Raw genomic sequence first — 18,595 nt, 5'->3', positions numbered from 1 at the left:
TTGAAAAACAGTTTCTGCCTTACTGCCCCATGTTGGTAAAGACTGAACACCTGGTCACAGGAACACTGAGTGGCCATGTGACCTGAGTGGCTCATCATGAACTGAATGTGTCACAGAATTCCCTCATCAAGTGAAGTAATATGTGAGATCTGGCTCAAGCAAGTCTGGAAAAATTGCGTGAATGAATATGGCTTTGGTTCCAATGATGCCTACTCCTGCTGTACTATTACCTCTCCATCAACCCACAACTAAGAGTCTATGAGCAGTTAATGTAGGAGAGAGCCCCCAGCTGGGTTTACAAATGATTGTGCATGACATTCTGACACTAAAGAAAGACTATTGCAGTATTACAACTTTACAGGAGGGTGTCTCTGAAAGACAGGGGAAGAGGAACCCTCCCAAAAGGTAAAACTTACGGCAATATATTTGCTTGGTTTATGCTGATTCATGGGCAGTGGCTGATGGTTTAGCTGAATAGTCAAAGCTTGGAAAAAATACTGTGAAACTGCTGACAGAGAGGTCTAAGGGGCAATTATGTGAATGGACCTCTCAGAATGGACAGAGAGTTCAAGGATTATTTGCATCCCATGTGAATGTTTCCCAAAGATGATCCACTCAGAGGAGACTCAATGATCAAGTGGACAAGATGACCCATTTCACAAAGTCAGTTGGGTCTCTCTCCTTGGATACCCTAGTACTTGCAAAATGCCCTTAGCACAGGCATGGAGGCTACACACATCCCCTCACCAAAGCAGATCTGGTCATCATCCCTGCTGAGTACCTAAAATGCCGACAGCAGAAGCCAATGTTAAGCCCCTAACATGGCACCATTTCTGAAAGAATTAGCCAGCCATCTAGTGGGAAGATGACTGTGGGCACCTTCCTTCACAAAAGGAGCAGTAATTTGTTTTGTTTACTGGAATAAATACGTACTTTGGACATGGATTTGCATTCCCTAACCACAATATTCTTCCAGCATCACCATCTGATGATAATACAGAATGTCTTATTCATTATCCTGGTGCCTCACATACAATTGCTTCTAACCATGGAACACATTTGATAGCAAATGAGTACAATAATGAGCTTGTAAACATGTAATTCACTTTTTTACCATGTACCTCATGATGTAGAAGTAGCTGATCTAAAAGGTAAAATAGGTTTGTTTTTTTTTAACAACTCATTGATCACACCAGCTAGGAGACCACCCCCTGTGAAGTGGGCACTCTGACTTACAGGAAGGGGTATCATATAAACCAGCAACCAATAATGATGCTATTTTTTTTTCATAACTAGAACATAGGATCTAGCAATTAATGGAAGGAAATGAGAACAGATCCTCTTACAGTTATCCACTTCCAGAATTGTTGCCTCCATTCCTGCAAGTAGAATCTTAGTTGCCTAGGGAGGAATGCTTTTACAGGGACACAAAGAACAGTTTCTCTTAACTAAAAGCTGAGATTGCTGAGGGCCACTTGGGTTCCTCATTCCACTAAACCAACAGGCAGGAAACAAGGAATTTACTGTATTGGCTGAGTGATTGATACTGATTATCAAAAGTAGGTATGATCGCTGTTATACCATGAGGACAGAATATGATTAGAATACAGGGAGTTACAAGGTGTTCCTCTTGGAAGTGTCCTCTCCATTAGTCAAAGTAAATGGAATTTCTGCAAGATGAAAAGAGTTTTGAAGACAGATGGTGGTGGGGATAGGACAATGATGTGAACATACTTAAGTGAACACCACTGCACATTTGAAAATGGTTAGGATGGTAAATTTTATGTTATGTGTATGTCACCACAATTTTAAAAAGCATTAATAGAAGACTACAACCCAATAAAAAAGCATTAATAACTTTGATCCTTCAGGAATGAATGTTTGGGATACTATACCAGTTAAAGAGTCCAAACAGCCAAGATGCTGGATAAGGAAGAAGGGGACATTAAATAGGTGATGGAATAAGGATTCATAAATATGTACTATGGTCTCCTGACCAATTAAGAAAAGAACATTATAGCAAATGTGTATATTTTCTTTTTAGCTTGCTGTGTGTGTGCATGTGTGCACGTGCATGTGTGCGTACGTGTGTATGTGTGCATGTGTATAAATTGCTAGTGGTAAATGACTCTGCAGCTTAGTTTTTAGGTTATAAAATATTCAGGTGGCACTGTGACTGCTTTAGAAGACAGAGTAATATCATCCAGAGATGGATATGGTGAGTGATGGAACTATGTCTCATCCTTTTATAGAAGAGGGTAAAAGTGTCCTAAGAGGAAAAAAATTCCTTCATGTAAGCTGAAGGTATACTGTGGTTGCTACTGTTATATGAAAATTAAATTTGGAGAGAAGGAGGAGAGTAGATGTTGGGTTTCCAAGGGGTGGGTGACACCAGTCATCTGCCTATTTGTTCTTAACCTTTATTCCTTTCCTCTGTGTTCTGCTATGTATTGTAAGGGGCCAGAGCCACCCTTAAACTACGCTTCCCAGGTCACCTTCCCAACTGGCTTCCAGTGAGATACTGCCAAGGGAGGGATTGGTGAGACTGGAAGACCAAAACAGGTGGAACAGCAACTATCTTATTTGGTTCCTGACAGCTTGCTGGTGGCAGCAGTACAACAGCACTGCTAACTGCTGTTCTAACAGCAGCATCTGTGCTGGCAGAGGTTCCAGCCCTGACTGAGGCAGCACATCTGCTGCGGATCTACAACTATAGCACTTTTACAACTTTTAGACCTAAAAGCCCAGCAGCAAGGATGGGGCGCCTGGGTGGCTCAGTCGGTTAAGTGCCCGACTTCAGCTCAGGTCATGTTGGGCTCTGTGCTGACAGCACAGAGCCTTGAGCCTGCTTTGGATTCTGTGTCTCTCTCTCTCTCTCTCTCTCTCTGCCCCTTCCCCCACTCATATTCCCTCTCTCTCTCTCAAAAATAAATAAACATTGAAAAAAAAGTTAAAGCCCAGCAGCAGGGATAGGCTTGTAGGCCCCAGTCCAGCAGTGTGAACAGCTTCTGATCTCTTGAGTATCAACCTTCTTCCTTTTTGCTCTTTCCATACCCCTCTTCTCCATTGTGCTCTTCCAGCCCTTCCACCACCTATGTAACCAATTCCCTCCATTTATTATTGCTAATATTTAGGTGTAATAAAGGTACTCTGATTGGTTTTTTTCAAGAGTCCTTATCTTTTAGAACTGTACACTGGATTATTTACAGATGAAACTACATGAATCTGCTATATTCATTTATGGCTGGATACATTTGAGATTTTTCTTAAGAATAATCTAAGGTTGGGTGTGGTGCGGATATAGGTGAAACATGATTGGCTATGACCTCAGAACTGTCAGACAATAATTGCTGGGTGATGGGTAAATGGAGGTTCATTTTGCCATTGACTCTGCTTCTATGTGTGTTTGGAATTTTCCATAATGAAATGCCACCTATTATCTCTCCCCACTAAAAACAATGAACTACTCTCCATTTGAATACCTCAAGTGGTTTTTATATTCCTGACTGATATGTGTCTGGTCATAAAGAAAAACTGGTTAAGATGAAGCCAACACTGAGGGAAAAAAAGATCACACCTGTATCCAGCCATAAGTGAATCCAGCACTCACCTTAGGACTTACAGGTACGTGAGCCAATAAATTCCCTTTTTGTTTAAGCTAGTTTGAGTTGATTTCTGTCACTTGCAAACAAAAGGAGCCTAATGAAATCCCTAATATAATGATCACTATCATTGTCCTAACCCCTTGAGAAACTAACCAACTACTTTCATCTCTGTAATCTCCATCACATCTACCATCACCACAATAAACATTATCACCCTGACTTTCACCTTCACCATCTCTGAATTGGTTAACATCCACTGAATACCTTCTTGTGTGAAAGCACTAGATCATCATCCAGATGCTTCAGATCAAAGATAAGTAAGACAGGGCCTCTGCCCTCACAGTGCTCACAATCTATTTGGGAGACTATATGTATATCATCCATTTATCTATTATACATATATTTATGTATATTTATGAGGTGTAAGTCATAATAGAATGTACTAAGTTCTAAAGTAAGAAGGAAAACGTTAAATTCAACAGATACTTAGAGAAGGGAGGAGGAAGTATGGTCTAAAACAGTCAGGGAAGCCTTCTGGTAAGGAAAGGAGGAGGGCCTGAGCAGGCCCTTGGAATACATGCAGAATCTACATAAGAAAAGAACATAATGGCCATAAGCATGGTCTCTAGACCATGCTTAAATTCTGACTCAGCCACTTATTAGCAGTTATTTAACATATCTGTGCCTCAATTTCCTCATCTATAAAAGAGGGATAATAATAGGACACCTATTTCATAGGATTGTTGTGAGGATCAAATGAGTTAATATGTATATGTGCTGAGAACCATGTCTGGCACATAGTAAGCACTATGTATATGGCATTATTACGAACAGAGAAAGGACTGGTACATTCTGGTCAGAAAGCATGGCCTGAACAAAGGTGCAAAATGGTAACATACAAAGCATAGTAGGTTTGTGAAGGGGAAAAGTCTGGCAAGAGCAATGTCCACAATTTACCCATGACCAATCAGAGGCAGGGAAAGGGACTTGTTAGATACCTGAACGTCTCCTAATAGCATAGAGGAGTGTGAGGCCACCCATCTGAGTCCTAGTCATTCTTTGGGTCCCTGCTTCCATGACTGTCTTTCTTAGGAACTTCAGTCGGTAGCATTTTCCCTGCTTTGAGCACTTACAGCCTGTCTTTATAGCACTTCTGAGCTGCTCTGGGCTATTTCTTTGCATAACTTGCACCCAAAGGTTCATGAGGGAACACGTGGCATGGACCTTAGAATGTGGAACTTACTGTTCTGTGACAGCCAAATTGAGTGGCAGGGAAGTGAGCCCATTGCCTGTGAGGAGCAGGACACGGAGGTGTGGCAGAATCCCCAGATCACAAATGGCCTCTGCAGTCAGGCTGTTAAAGGAAAGGTCCAGGAACTATGGTACAAAGATAAAAGATGGGAGAGGAGAAGCACTATGCATGACAATGATGCTCATATGTGAGGTGGGAGCTAACTACTTTTTTTTTTTTTTAACCTTCTGGGCAGCCCCATCACTCACAAGCCTAAAACCCTCTTGATTCCCTGGATTAACATTCAAGGCCTATTATAGTCCTTTCCCAGCCTATTTTCTAGCTTTAGCTCCCACTGCAAATCTTGATTTGTCCTGTGGTGCTGACCAAAGTGATATCTTTCCCATTCCCTGCATCATCCCACCTGGAGATAACTGCTTGAGCTTTTCACTCAACCAGGAATGCCCTTTCTCCATGTGTCTGAATCCAAGCCCCAAAAGGGCAACTCAAAAGCTGCATCCTTATAAAATCTTTCCTAATCCCCCAGCCAGATGGAATCTCTCTCTCCCCTGACGTTAAGTGCTTTATCTAGGGGTACTTCTCACAGTCAACCAGGTATCTGATAGTTGGATACACATCTTAAGAATAGGGATATTGGTACATGGATGTACCTAGCATAGTCCTGGCACACAGTGGTGGACTATACCATAAACTGTCAGGTCAAGGGCCATGCTCCTCTATTGCTACATCCTTGTAATCTAGCATAGGACCTTGCACATAATAGGTGCATATAAAAAATCAGCTGAAATGAACTGGCTTATGAGGGCAATGACCCAAACTTTCACCTCATTATCAACCAAGGCCACCTAGACTTATGAAATAATTGGGTCAGGGGCCTGTCAGTAAACTGAGTGTCTATGTGCAAAAACAAAGGCAGTTGGGATAAATGATATCAACTAGTCTTTTTTCTCTCTCTTTTGGGCCTCTCTAGACACTCACTTTAGCACTTATGTATAAATCTGCTTCTTCTCCTCCCCTTCCATCCATACATACCCTTTGAAGCTTAGGGAGGGAGCCAAAACATAAGAGACTCTTAAAAGCTGAGAATAAACTGAGGGTTGATGGGGGGTGGGAGGGAGGGGAAAGTGGGTGATGGACATTGAGGAGGGCACCTGTTGGGATGAGCACTGGGTGTTGTATGGAAACCAATTTGACAATAAATTTCATATTAAAAAAATAAAGAAAGAAAAAGAAAAAGAAAAATATGGGGGCAATTTCAGCATCTTATCCAGCTGGTGAAGGAACAAGGTCTTTGGTCGACAACGTCAGTGTTACACAGTCAGACATATAAACAACTGACTGTAGGTCACTGCCAGAGGAGGACTGGGTTTGGTCTGACTCCACTGTTATAATTAATTTATTGTCCCTGTAGACCTGAGTTTGAGTACTGGCCAAATGTGTGATTTGGGCAAATGACTTAACCTGAGCTTCCTTATCTACAAAGTAGAAATAATAATGAGTCCTTGGGGTGCCTGTGTGGCTCAGTCAGTTAAGTGTCCAACTCTTGATTTCAGCTCAGGTCATGATCTCACAGTTCATGAGCTGGAGCCCGGCATCAGGCTCTGCACTGACAGCATGGAGCCTGCTTGGGATTCTCTTTCTCCCTCTCTGCCCCCTCCCCTGCTCGCTCACTCTCTCTCAAAATAAATAAACTTTAATAATGAGTCCTTATGAGGAATTATGTGGATAAAACCTTTAGCATGAGTTTGCCACACAGTAAGAACTTAGTTAATATTGGCTGTCATCATTATAACCATCCTTTCATTCAAGAACCTTACACTAAAGGTTGCTTTGTACCAGTCTCTGTCCTCTTTCTGCTAGCTCACAACCTAGTTGGAAAGCTAGATACATACATGTATCTATTAAGTAGCAATGCTGCTGGGATAGAGGTCTGAACACAGACCAATGGAAGCACACAGGAAGGAATAGTCAGCTCTACCAAAGGATGCAGCAGCTTCACAGAACAGGTGATGCTTGGGTTATCTTCAGAAACTAGTTGGTAGTCACCAAATTGTTGAGGGCAAAAAGACATGCAGTACAGCAAGAAGCATGTACAGAAACCAGGAGGCAAGAGGTAGCCTAGCCTGTTCTGAGAACTGTAAACAGTTTGGGTATGACTAGAGTCTGTGGTATAACAGAGGGCTTGATAAGACTGGGCAGGCCATGAAAGCTACCAAGCACCAAAGGAGTGCTGAGTTCATGCCGCCATCAGCAAATTCCAAGTTTTGAGAGTTCACACAAAGGTGTGATTCCACTTGGCAGGGGCAAAGTGAGAAGCTTTCGAGGAAGAAGACTTGGAAAGCTGGCTCGGATACACAGTTTGTAAACGTGGGGAAAATCCTCTCCCTCGTACCCATATGTGGGCAGTCAATAAGACCTATGGATTCTATCTCCTTAATATCTCTCATTCTTGTTCCCTCCAACTCATTCTTCATGCAGCAACCCTACCTATCATCCACTGGATACTTCAAACTCCTTAGGAAGGCTTCCAAGGCTTCCCACGGTCTCTCTTCTGCCACCTCTCCAGGCTCATCTGTCACTACACTCTACTGTGCTTCACTCTCCATTCCAACCACACTGAGCTGTTTCATCAGTGTTGTAGCTCAGGGGTTGGTAAACTAACGCCTCTGAGCCACATCCATCCTGCTGTCTGTTTTGTGGGGCCTCTGGGCTAAGAAAAATTTTTACACTTTTAAATGGTTGAAAAAAGATCAAAGACTAATGTGTGAAAATTATGTGCAATTCAAATTTGAGCACCATAAAGTTTTATTGGAGCACAGCCATGCTCATTTGTTTACATTGTATCTATTGCTGCTTTCCTTTATAAAAGAACTAATTATGACAGTTGTGACTAGTTATGACCATACAGAGCACAAACCTTAAAACACTCACTGTCTGGCCTCCTACAGAAAAAGTTTGCTGACCCTTGTCCTAGTTGGTTTGGCTATTCAATATTGGGTCCAAATTTGTCTTCCATAGAATTAAGGGCAGCTCAAAGAAATGAATAGCCTTAGAATCACAGGTCACAGAACTTCATAGCTGGCCCAGAATTTATAGAGGGGGGAGTTTAAGTCCCAGAGAAGGGAAGTGAGTTGGCCAAGGAACTATGTCAGAGTAGTGGCAGAATCAAGACCAAGAAACAAGCTCTCCTGACTCTCAGGGCAGGGCTCCAACTGAGCCTTTTTCAGACCTGAATGTAGAAAACCAAATCATGGCAAAGTTAAGTTTTTCTAAATTGACTGCTGAAGAATTCTATTCTTCTGGTGGCAGCCTTTCTGGCAAACAAGAACAGAAGATTCCTAACCTCCTGCATCTGCTGAGTCACATCAAGTTTTATTACACTTCAAAGTATTCATTAATGTGAACTGCAAATTCAGGACTTTTGACAGCTTTATGCTTTTTTCTTAGAGAGACCTTGCAAATCATAGAGACAGAAACAAATGATTAGCCAAGAGATTTCCTTTTCTCATTTATATTCGGCATCTTGACTTTGGTCTGCTCTCTTATGTAAATAAATTCCCTTGGGTAAGGCTGGGTCTGCCGGATAAATAATCTTTATCAGAAGGTATCAAACTATGAAGTGGGACATCCAAGAATCAATTACAGTGAACCATTAGAGCCAAGCTAGTCAGCTGTGGGGTCTGAGCCTATAGTCATGTCCCCTTCCTATGGCCCACTGGCACTTGAAATAGGGGTTTGAAATAGTAGGTGTGAGGAAGACAAGATGCCTGGCACGATGCATGACACACAGGAACTCAAATGACTACTCTTTTAAAGAGTAAAATAACTCCCAGAATGGAAGGTTATAAGAAGCTTCCAGGTCTGTATGTCACAGAAATGGCTACCCATTTGGCTAATGGCTATCTCTAACATCTGGAATCTCTTTTCCACTGTTTATACTGAAATATTGTATACAATTTTTTTTTTTTTAACACAGCACAAAATCACACCAGTTGTTATCAATTTACACTCACTCTGTTTTACTGGACTTTTAAGAGCTCTGCTTCCTGGACAATTCTTAGGACCACTCCTATTACAAATCATAGTAAATCACTGCTATCCTCAATATGACTTGAAACCATGGAGAAAAAGTACCATTACATTGAGTATAGCATGTTTTAAGAACACAAGGACATATAATCCATTTTAGGAAGAATTGCCATCCCAAACAGTTAAAACTTTTTAAAACTTTGGCATACAAAGGGCATTAACTCTGAAATATTCACTCTTGTGGAAGGACTCTCTCTCTTTAGCAAGACTAAGTTAAGTGAGGCTTTTGTGAAGAGTGGCTGACCCTTCATTAAATAATTTAAGTTATTAACTTTTTGGGGTCAACCCCAAGGTTTATGACATACAGACATTCTGCTGAGATTTGAATCTGAAACACTTCTACTATAAGGCCAACATGTGGGGAAGAGTCCATTATTCAGTGAATCAGCCTGGCCAGATGCCCAACCCCACACCTTGCTCCAATTCTGTGGTTCTCTAATCTCCATGCATGCAGTGCCTCTGAGGTAGTGACATAAGTTTTGTTTCTTTGTGGAAAATGGCCCTAAAATTTTCATGGAAGTTGAAGAGGTGATTAACTTGAAGTATGAGAACATGCATAGAAAATACATCACTACGGGAAACTTAATTTAGGATAAAGACAAGAATACAAACAAATTTTACTGTAATTTTGAATCTGAGATTTAGAGAACAGCTATGGATGTACAAATGTCAAGAGTATACTGTAGAGCTCATAGAATTCATGTTTTATTTCACAGTCCCTCTGGGCCTATGAACTAGGCGTTTAGCCTCTTTATCCGAGCCCACTGGAGCCAATCTGGCTCATTCAGACCAGGATGGGTCTCTGGATTCAGTCCATAATGCCTCTAGTTCAGCTGGTCCAATCTGCTATGTCTAGCACTTAACCTCCAAGGCTCTTTAGCTGCCACTGGATCCAGACCTCCCCTCAAACTCTACTTCCAAGAGTATTCTATTTAAACTCGTTTTTTTTGCACAGACTCCTTTGACATGATGTTTGGCATTTATTTTCCCAGACCATGTACAATGCCCATTGGTATGATACAGTGTCACCTATATATCACTGCTGCCACTACCACTACCCTCATCACCACCACCAACCCTACCACCCTCACCAGAGGACTACTGTCAAGCAAGGGTCTGGCTGTAAAGGCCCAGAGAGCTCCTTCCCAGCAGTTATAATCAGTAGAGACCTCTACACCCATTCCTTACAAGGAAACAGGTGGGCACCAAAAACTCCCTACCTCCAACTTACTTCCAAGAACTTAAAGTCTCCATATTTCACGTAGATGGTTTTGATTCCATTAAGTGCGAGCTCCAGTTCCTTTAAGGCTGGAAATGTATGAAATGCCTCTACAGGAGAAAGAGAGAATCAGCTACTTGTGAAGGACCTTAAGACCTTAAGACAGAGTTAATAGTGGTCATTTACTGGCTTCTCACTGGGTTAGGCCAGGTTTGTGGTCAGGTGCTTTGTACATATGTCCTTTAAATCTCTAACAACACTGAACAATAGGGATTACTACTCTCATTCTACTGCTGAGGAAATCGAAGCTTGGCTAGGCTAAGTGATTTGCTAGAATGGAATCGCTGGGAAATAAAAGGGCCAAGAATTGAATCTAATGTCTAACTCCAAAGCCCACTTAAAAATTATCTTTGTCATTTCTTATTATAAAAGTAAAACACGCCTACCAAAAAAAGTTTAAAAATACAGAAGAACAAAAGTTCCCTTGAATCTCAACACCCAGAGATAACCATTGAAAGTTTCATGTATAATACTCCAGAATTTTTCTCATGTGTACAGTGAAACACACACACCTTGTTACACAAATAGAATCATACCATACACACTGTGACTTGCTTAACGATATGGCTTAAAGATTGTTCCATGTCAAAACAGGTAGATCTGCATATGTCTGAATTATGTTCCATATTATAGACATACCTTAATTTATTTAACCATTCCCTTATCGATAGCCTTTAGGCTATCTGGACAAAAAATAAGAATACTTTTCCCTTTCTGTGTGAGAATTGGACTTTGGGTTAACTTTCTCGCCCTGTTCCCTGGTAACCTGAAACAAATGGTATGGTAACATAGTTAGGCAATATTATTGTGGTAAAAATGATGCCAGACTGGTAAATCACATCTGGACTAGGAGAAACTAGAAATGAACTATAAACATCTGAAGGGGGCATCATAACTTTGGGCTTTGGATGTGTGGTGACTCCCATCATTAGTCATGTCCTTTGCAAGAACTCTAGGAGCCATGTCTATGGAGTATTACAATAGCTATTTGCTCTTGTGGAGAATGAGGCTGCTAATCTAGAGTGGCTCCTACATCTACCCAATGAAGAGTCTTATTCTCTTGGACCTTGGACCTGAGCAGGGGGTTACAGAGAACGGCCCGTGAATGGAGGCACAGACTGCTACATGAACTGCTGTGAGGAGTGCACCAAAGAGCACCTACAGATGCTGTGCTGCTGGGACACTGCATGGAATGACTTAGAGCCTTCTGGTGTCCAGTGGGGTCTATGGTGGTCTTGTGAGTCAGAATATTCAGTAGAGCCTAAGAAAAAGACTGCTTGGTAGGTATTTCAGGATGTTTCCAATGAACGTCCTTGTACAAGTTTGTTTCTGTAGGATAAATTCCTGAAAGTGAAACTACTTGATTAAAGGCAATGACTACTTTGACACTGCCAAACTGTCTTCCAAAGATGTTGCCCCAATTTATTACACTTCTGCCAGTGAATATGAAAGTATCCATGTCCCCATCAATGCTGGCTGTCATCAGTCCTCATTTTTGCCAATATTTGATAGGCAAAATATAGGATTGTGATGCTGTTAATTATTAGTGAGGTTGAGCATCTTTTCATAGGCCTATTGGCCTTTGTATTTCAAGCCCATGTTCCTGATAGACCACCCTGTTTCCTCAAGGGCAGAGACTGTGTCACATGCTTCTTTAAATACATCCCTCACATTCAACCATTAAAAACTGACCTCACCATATTTTTCCCTAAACTTGCCTCTCCTCTAGTGTTCTCTGTCTCAGTGAACCCTTTGGTTCCTTCCTCTTTCCATATGCCCAGTAGCTACCAAATCCTGTTATTTCTACCTTCTTCTGAATCTCTCTTGCAATCCTCCTTACCCCAACTGCCTAGCTCAGGCCTCCCCACCCCTCCCCTGGAAAAAATGAAATCATCTCCCAGATTTTCTGGTCCCTGTCTTCTTATCATTTACTTTCCTCATGGCTATCACTGAGCCTCTCTACTTACAAGCGTTTCAAGGCTCTCTTCTGCCTGCAGGATTAGCAACAACTCAGGGCTCTTGATACTCTAGTCCCTGCCAAGCTTTCTAGAATCTATTTTACCCTACTCACATGCCTTGCAAACATACAAAGCCTCTGCAGGGTCCTGATCAGGCACTGCTGTCCCACGTCTGCTCCATTGACCTGAAACACCTTCTGATTCCTGAGGTGCTCCTGTTCATTTTTTAGGTCTCTCTGCTCAGTGCCCCCTTCCTCAGAAGTTTCTCCTGACACTCTGGTCTGCGTTGATGTCCTGCTTATATGCTTGCGTATTATTTTCTGATTCCCTCTATTACTGCACTTACCATATCCTGCTATAACTGTCTGTGTTTGAACCAATTTTTCCCAACAAACTAAGCTCACCAGAACAGAACTGGACCCATTCATTTCTAAAAGCCAAGCACTCACATAGTCCTGACACCCAGCAGGGGTCGCTATGGACTTACTGACTAAACAAGAAGCCTTTATGCTCCTATAGGAATTCTTATAAGCTTAAAAGCATTTTTATATACCTGTCTCATCTCACCTACAAGGCATCCTACCTTGGGGAGGAAGAAAGGAAAGGAATTATCTCCATTTACAGGAAGAGAAGCACCAGCTCACAGAGAAACGCTCTGAAGGAGGTAGTGCCAGCTCTAGGTTGAAATCCCAGTCCAGGGGTTCTCCAGAACCCAGCCTATCACACTCCAAAAAAGAGATGAGCAGCCAGTCATGGATGGACTGACAGGGAAGTTCTAACACAAGCGACTGGCTGTGCTGGCTAAGATGCAGAAGATAGTTTTCAGGAAAAAAAGCTTACCTAAAGGCAGCAGGTTTTCTGAGGCATTGATGTAAATCACCGAGTGAAAATGCTTGAAGTCCTTTTCCTTAGCCTGTGGGAAAGCATTTCAAAAGAACACAAGATTTGTTCCCTGCCTGGAGGCCTTGCCAAAGCTCCGGAACTGCTATCAGAAGGAGCAAAGACCTACAGGGATAAGCTATATTCTTAGCAAAGAGCACCCACTTGCTGAGGGCCAGAATGACTTTTCTGCTTCTTTTTTTCTATTATGAAATAGTTCAAATGTACAGAAAAGTTTAGAGAATCAAACTCTGAAGACCCCTGTAACCACTATCCCCCTTTAATAAATATGAAGATTTTATGGCCTTTGCTTCAATTTTCCTTAAAGAAATGAAATACTATAGAGTTGGCCATGCCCTCCCCCCATCCCCATATCCTTCCCCAACTGTATCCTTCTCCTTCTCTCACATATAACAGCTATCCTAAACTGGTGATTATCATTCTCATACTTGTTTCATACTTGTATTCTACATATATGTACCCATAAACCATATATAGTATTATTTACATGTTTTAAAACACTATCTTATATGCAAATCATACTGTAGGTGTCATTCTGCAACCTGCCTTTTTCACTCAACACTATGTTTTTGAGATTTACTTGTGTTGATACACATAGTTCTTTTGAGATTTACTTATTTTATTTACTTATTTTAATTTTTTTTTAATGTCTATTTTTGAGAGAGACAGAGACAGAATGCGAGTGGGTTAGGTGCAGAGAGAGAGGAAGACACAGAATCCAAAGCAGGCTCCAGGCTCCGAGCTGTCAGCACAGTGCCCGATGCGGGGCTCGAACCCACAAGCTGTGAGATCATGACCTGAGCCGAAGTCGGATGCTCAACCGACTGAGCCACCCAGGTGCCCCATTACTTATTTACTTATTTATTTTAATTTCTGTATAGTATTATACCACCAATTGCTTGTCATATGCCATGGAAGGCCTACAAACCAAAAACATTTGCCATAATTGCAAAAACATTGGCTAATGGGGGCCACAAATGTGGCTCCAGGCTACCTATTAGCCAATTTAAAGAAAGAAACATGATTCATTACATGAGTCACAGTGTGTGTAAGAACAAACCAGCATCTTGGGAGAACCATTACCACTCCTGGCATTGAAACTTGAGAGAAATTTTTTCTGATGGGAACTCAGTGTCACCCCAACAGAATTCTATGACAAATTCAAACCAACTCCCACAATGCTGCTTCCTTTAATTCACCTCACATGGGCCAATGGCTTACAGCAAAAGATTGTATCTAAATGTTGTTTCCACACAGCGAGTCTTTGGCCCTCCCCACCCCCTAGTCCCTAGTCCTCAGGGACTCTGGTGGTACAGTGGACAAACAGCCAGAAGCCACCTCAGGTCTGGCTCATCTCAATCCCATCTCTGCTGGCTGGCCCTACCTTGGAGAACTTCAGGCCGCTCACGTTAATGTTGCACAGGTCTGATGGCTTCCTTACACAATGGTGCTTCAGCTGGAACACAGTGCAGAGAGTCAGCTCTCAAGGCCCCAACAAAGTTTAATAATTGGCCAAAACAACAAATGACCCCCTGTTGAGAAAGGCGGCCTGGTACAGTGCAAAGAGCATGGGCTTTGGGAGTTGCTCAGAACAGAGCTGCCACCTCAGCCCTCTACCTCTAAGTTTCCCATCTGCAAGATGGGGATAGTCACACTGACTTTATAGCGTTCTTAGGAGGATCCCTTCATCTCTGTTCCTTCCCTGTCTTTTCTGAGCCCCACTTTTTCTACCTGATTCTTTAAAAAAAAATCTGTATTTCTGGGGCTTTACCAATCTCACTACATGTATAATAATTTATTATTTGTTCGTTTGTTCACTCTTTAATTCACTATTTACTAAGCATTACTTTGAGCCATGTATTGTGCTAAATACATCAATACATTTTCTTCTAATCCTAACTAAACCCTTTGACATAAGTATGATCGTTTTCCTTTTTAAATGAGAGAAATAAGGTTAAGAGAGAAAAAATGCCTTGCCTAAGGTCCCACAGGCAGTAAGTGATAGATGATTTGAATCCACTCTGTGCTCTTTTGACTACCATATGTTGCTCCTTATAAGTAAAAAGTTTGAAGACAATCTCAATATTGGAGCTTCTATTTCTGTTTGACCAAACTTCACTCTTTTTTCTGTTAATAATTTTGTTATAGCATCTACTGTGTTTAGGCATGGAATTAAGCATTTTGAATATTCTAATAACAGCATGGAAGCTAAGTAGCAAGTATTTATAAATGTGACACTTATTTTTTACAGATTTATTTATTTTAAGTAATTTCTACACACAACATGGGGCTCGAACTCACGACCCTGAGATCAAGAGTCAGATGCTCTACTGACTGAGCCAGCCAGGCACCCCTAAATGTGATAAATATTTTAAAGGAGAAATTCAAGATGCTACAGGAGACAATAATGGAAGGCCCTAACCTCAGTATGAAAGTGAGGAAATATTTAGTTGAGGAAGTACTATTTCAGGTGAGACCCAAAAGGTAAGTAGGAGTTGGTCCCATGGAAGTGGGTGGCAGGCCTGTGAAAGCTATCAGGGCAAGAAACAGCCAGGTGCTTTTGAGAGGATGAAAAACAACAAGGCAAGGGAGGCAGCCACTGGATCACCTGGGTCCATACTGACTGTGTAAAGGAGTGTGGATTTTGTTCTACAGTCAGTGGAAAGCTAACAGACTTTTTTTTTTTTTTGCAAGAGCTGACAGCAATTTTATAAAAATAGCTTTGTCCACTACACACAGAAAAGATGATGAGAGACCAATACACCAGACATTGTTAATTACCTTCCCTAGAGCTAGTTCTCTACTACTTCCATATTAAAGAATCCCAAAGTTATTCACACTTCTCTGAGTGGATGTGTCCTTAGGCCCAAGCTCCAAGGATAAATCCTGACTGTCTAATTCAAGCTTGGAGGTCATGTTCCCCTAAATAATGACTGTTGGGACCTATGATATAGGTCTAGCCAATGAAACAGACACTGGCTGCTGGGGGTGGGAGGCCAGTTCTGGGGAGCTCTTTTTATTTATGAAAATAGACATAAGACAGTGACAATCCTTTTTGTACCTCTGGATGTCATTCTTTATATGTGATGACTGGAGTTGCTGCAGCCATCTTGGGATCATGAAGGCAATCAGCCCAAGAGGACAAGTTAACATGCTAAGGAAATAAGAGCAGAAAGATGAAGGAATCTGGGCCTTTAACACTAAACTCACCTACCCTGGAATAACAATGCCCCTGGCTTCTTTTATGTGAAATAAAAGCATCCTAGTTGGTTCAAACTAGTTAGGAGGTCATTGAATTAATCTATTTATTTATTTATTTTTTTAAACGTTTATTTATTTTTGAGACAGAGACAGAGCATGAACAGGGGAGGGGCAGAGAGAGAGGGAGACACAGAATCTGAAACAGGCTCCAGGCTCTGAGCTGTCAGCACAGAGCCCAATGCAGGGCTCGAACCCACGAACCGTGAGATCATGACCTGAGCCGAAGTCGGACGCTTAACCGACTGAGCCACCCAGGCGCCCCTGAATTAATCTAATAAAAAATGATGGTTGTTCAGATTAGGGTAGAGACAGTGGTGATTAGGAAAATAAAGATTTTAAAACTATTTAATAGAAGTGCCAGGCTTGGTAGTGGTGGGAGTGGGGTGGTAAGGGAGAGGCAAGTGTCAAGCTAACCCCAAGTTACTGGGTTGGTGCCATTACTGAGGCAGTATAGTAAAAAGAAAAGGGGTATGTCTTGGGACTTGTTGTAAGGGGATTGGCACAGCTCAATATGAGGTGCCAGTGGAACATTCAAGTAAAACTATCCAGCAGATAGGTAGGTATCCCATCACTCTGAAAAACACCGTATTGCTTCTGCCATATAAAGAAGCAACATGGGTAACAAACCATGTCGATTAATGTGGGAATATATATGTCGTGAGAAACAAAAGGGAAAAGAAGACTACTATAGTAAGTGTTTCTGCCCTTCCTCAGTACTGTTGTTTCCATCCTCCGCACCCCCCAGTGAGAAGTGGACACTGTGATGAAGGAAATACCACGGGACTCTGCAAAAAGCTTACACTACCCACTTGAGGTGAGATGCAACCTCAGAGCTTCCTCCTCAAAGCTCTCTTTAAACATCTGATCTGTGTAGAAAGCCACCTGTTGAGAACCATAAGTAGAGCCTGAGAACAGAGTAGAATGCTGGAGAGTTCTTCATAGGGAGTTAGGCAAACTGGACTAGATATTAATATTGGTTTACAAATTTGTCTTTCTTTGCCAAGCCACCGAGGCATTGCACAGAGCAGATGTGATCTACCTGGCTGGTCTCCAATACAGCCACCCCGGTCTTCTTCGTAAAGCCTGCCCCAGGTACTAGGTACTATCTGATCAGCTCCCCTAGACTTCAGTGAGATACTAAACCCAAAGGACAAAGTCTGTGGAGTGTGGAATTTCCCCAGTCCCCCCATTCCTGGAAAAAGGGAATCTCCACCCTCTACCAGGTACAGGAATGGGATTTTCAATTTACTGTTCCCCTGACCTACTCCTTTGCCTTTCTAACTCAATTAAATTGAGTTTTTACCTGATATACTATAAAGGTACAGGCTTTGGAGTCAGTAGACCAGAGTTCTCATCCTGAGTAGTTCTAATAATGAGTAGACCAGAGTTCTAATTATTAGCTATGGGACCATGGCCAAGGCATATTACCTCTTGGGGTCTCAGTTTTCCCATCTGCACACTGGCAACAACATAATAGGGACAATAATACCTATCTCACAAGGTGGATATAAAGAAAGCTTTCATGTAAAGAAAGCTTTGGGTCCCTTCATCATCCTGACTGTACTCAGCCAAGATCACTCTAATAGTTTGGGGTGGGTTGGGGGTAGTTGTACCAGAGTGGAACAGGGCAAGTCCTTGTCTCCCATCATGACAGTCATCAGCTGATCCTGCCAGCCACTCCAGGATATATTCAACTCTCACCAGAAAAGCCTGGTCCAGTATGTGTCCAGGAACATCCTCTTGTTTTTCATGTAGAGACCCTTTCTTCCCCCTGACCTCAAAAGAAACCTTCTTCTGGCTTTCCTGACCTTCAGCTGGTGCCTCAAGCACATTCTTGGGCTTCTTCTTGAGGTTACATTTCCGAGCCACTAACCAGTGTCCTCGGCCTGTTGAGAAGATCAGAAAAATGAGAAGGAGCAAACTCCCCTAAAAGCTACAACTAGTGTGCTTACAGAGTATTTACCTGTAATACCAAAACCAAAAATAGCTCCACATTACCTGATATGCACCAGATACTGTGCTGCTGCTGGTGAGGTGTGTCTGCATACCCACCTCATTTAATTGGCCCCAAACCCCACTGAAAGACATGTTACTGTCCCCGTTTTACAGATGAAAAGGCTAAGACTCAAAGAGGTGGAATGACCTCCTCAATTCCTTCCTCCACACTTTTGTCTCTAAATGCTAATTTTCCTTTTAAGACCCCAGATCAAGTATTTCCTGTTTTACAAAGCCTTCTCTGACTCTCCTCAGC

The 18,595-nt window shown here is 42.0% G+C and overlaps 1 protein-coding gene across 3 annotated transcripts in view; it reads right to left on the bottom strand.

The window, feature by feature from the left end:
- Positions 1–18,595, bottom strand: part of XRRA1 (X-ray radiation resistance associated 1) — a 62,024-nt gene that overhangs the window by 33,158 nt on the left and 10,271 nt on the right. For 2 of the 3 annotated variants that reach the window (XM_042905076.1, XM_042905077.1), the window contains exons 4-8: positions 18,046–18,230; positions 14,468–14,539; positions 13,024–13,096; positions 10,178–10,275; positions 4,849–4,982 (exon numbers count right to left, since the gene is read on the bottom strand). In XM_042905076.1, the coding sequence (XP_042761010.1) occupies positions 4,849–4,982; positions 10,178–10,275; positions 13,024–13,096; positions 14,468–14,539; positions 18,046–18,230 (562 nt within the window). The remainder of the gene's footprint in view (positions 1–4,848; positions 4,983–10,177; positions 10,276–13,023; positions 13,097–14,467; positions 14,540–18,045; positions 18,231–18,595) is intronic. The other variant, XM_042905078.1, reaches the window with a different exon arrangement.

Source organism: Panthera leo, chromosome D1 (genome assembly GCF_018350215.1).
Source record: "Panthera leo isolate Ple1 chromosome D1, P.leo_Ple1_pat1.1, whole genome shotgun sequence".
In the NCBI taxonomy this organism is placed as follows: domain Eukaryota; kingdom Metazoa; phylum Chordata; class Mammalia; order Carnivora; family Felidae; genus Panthera; species Panthera leo.
This window is presented reverse-complemented; position numbering and strand designations above follow the sequence as displayed.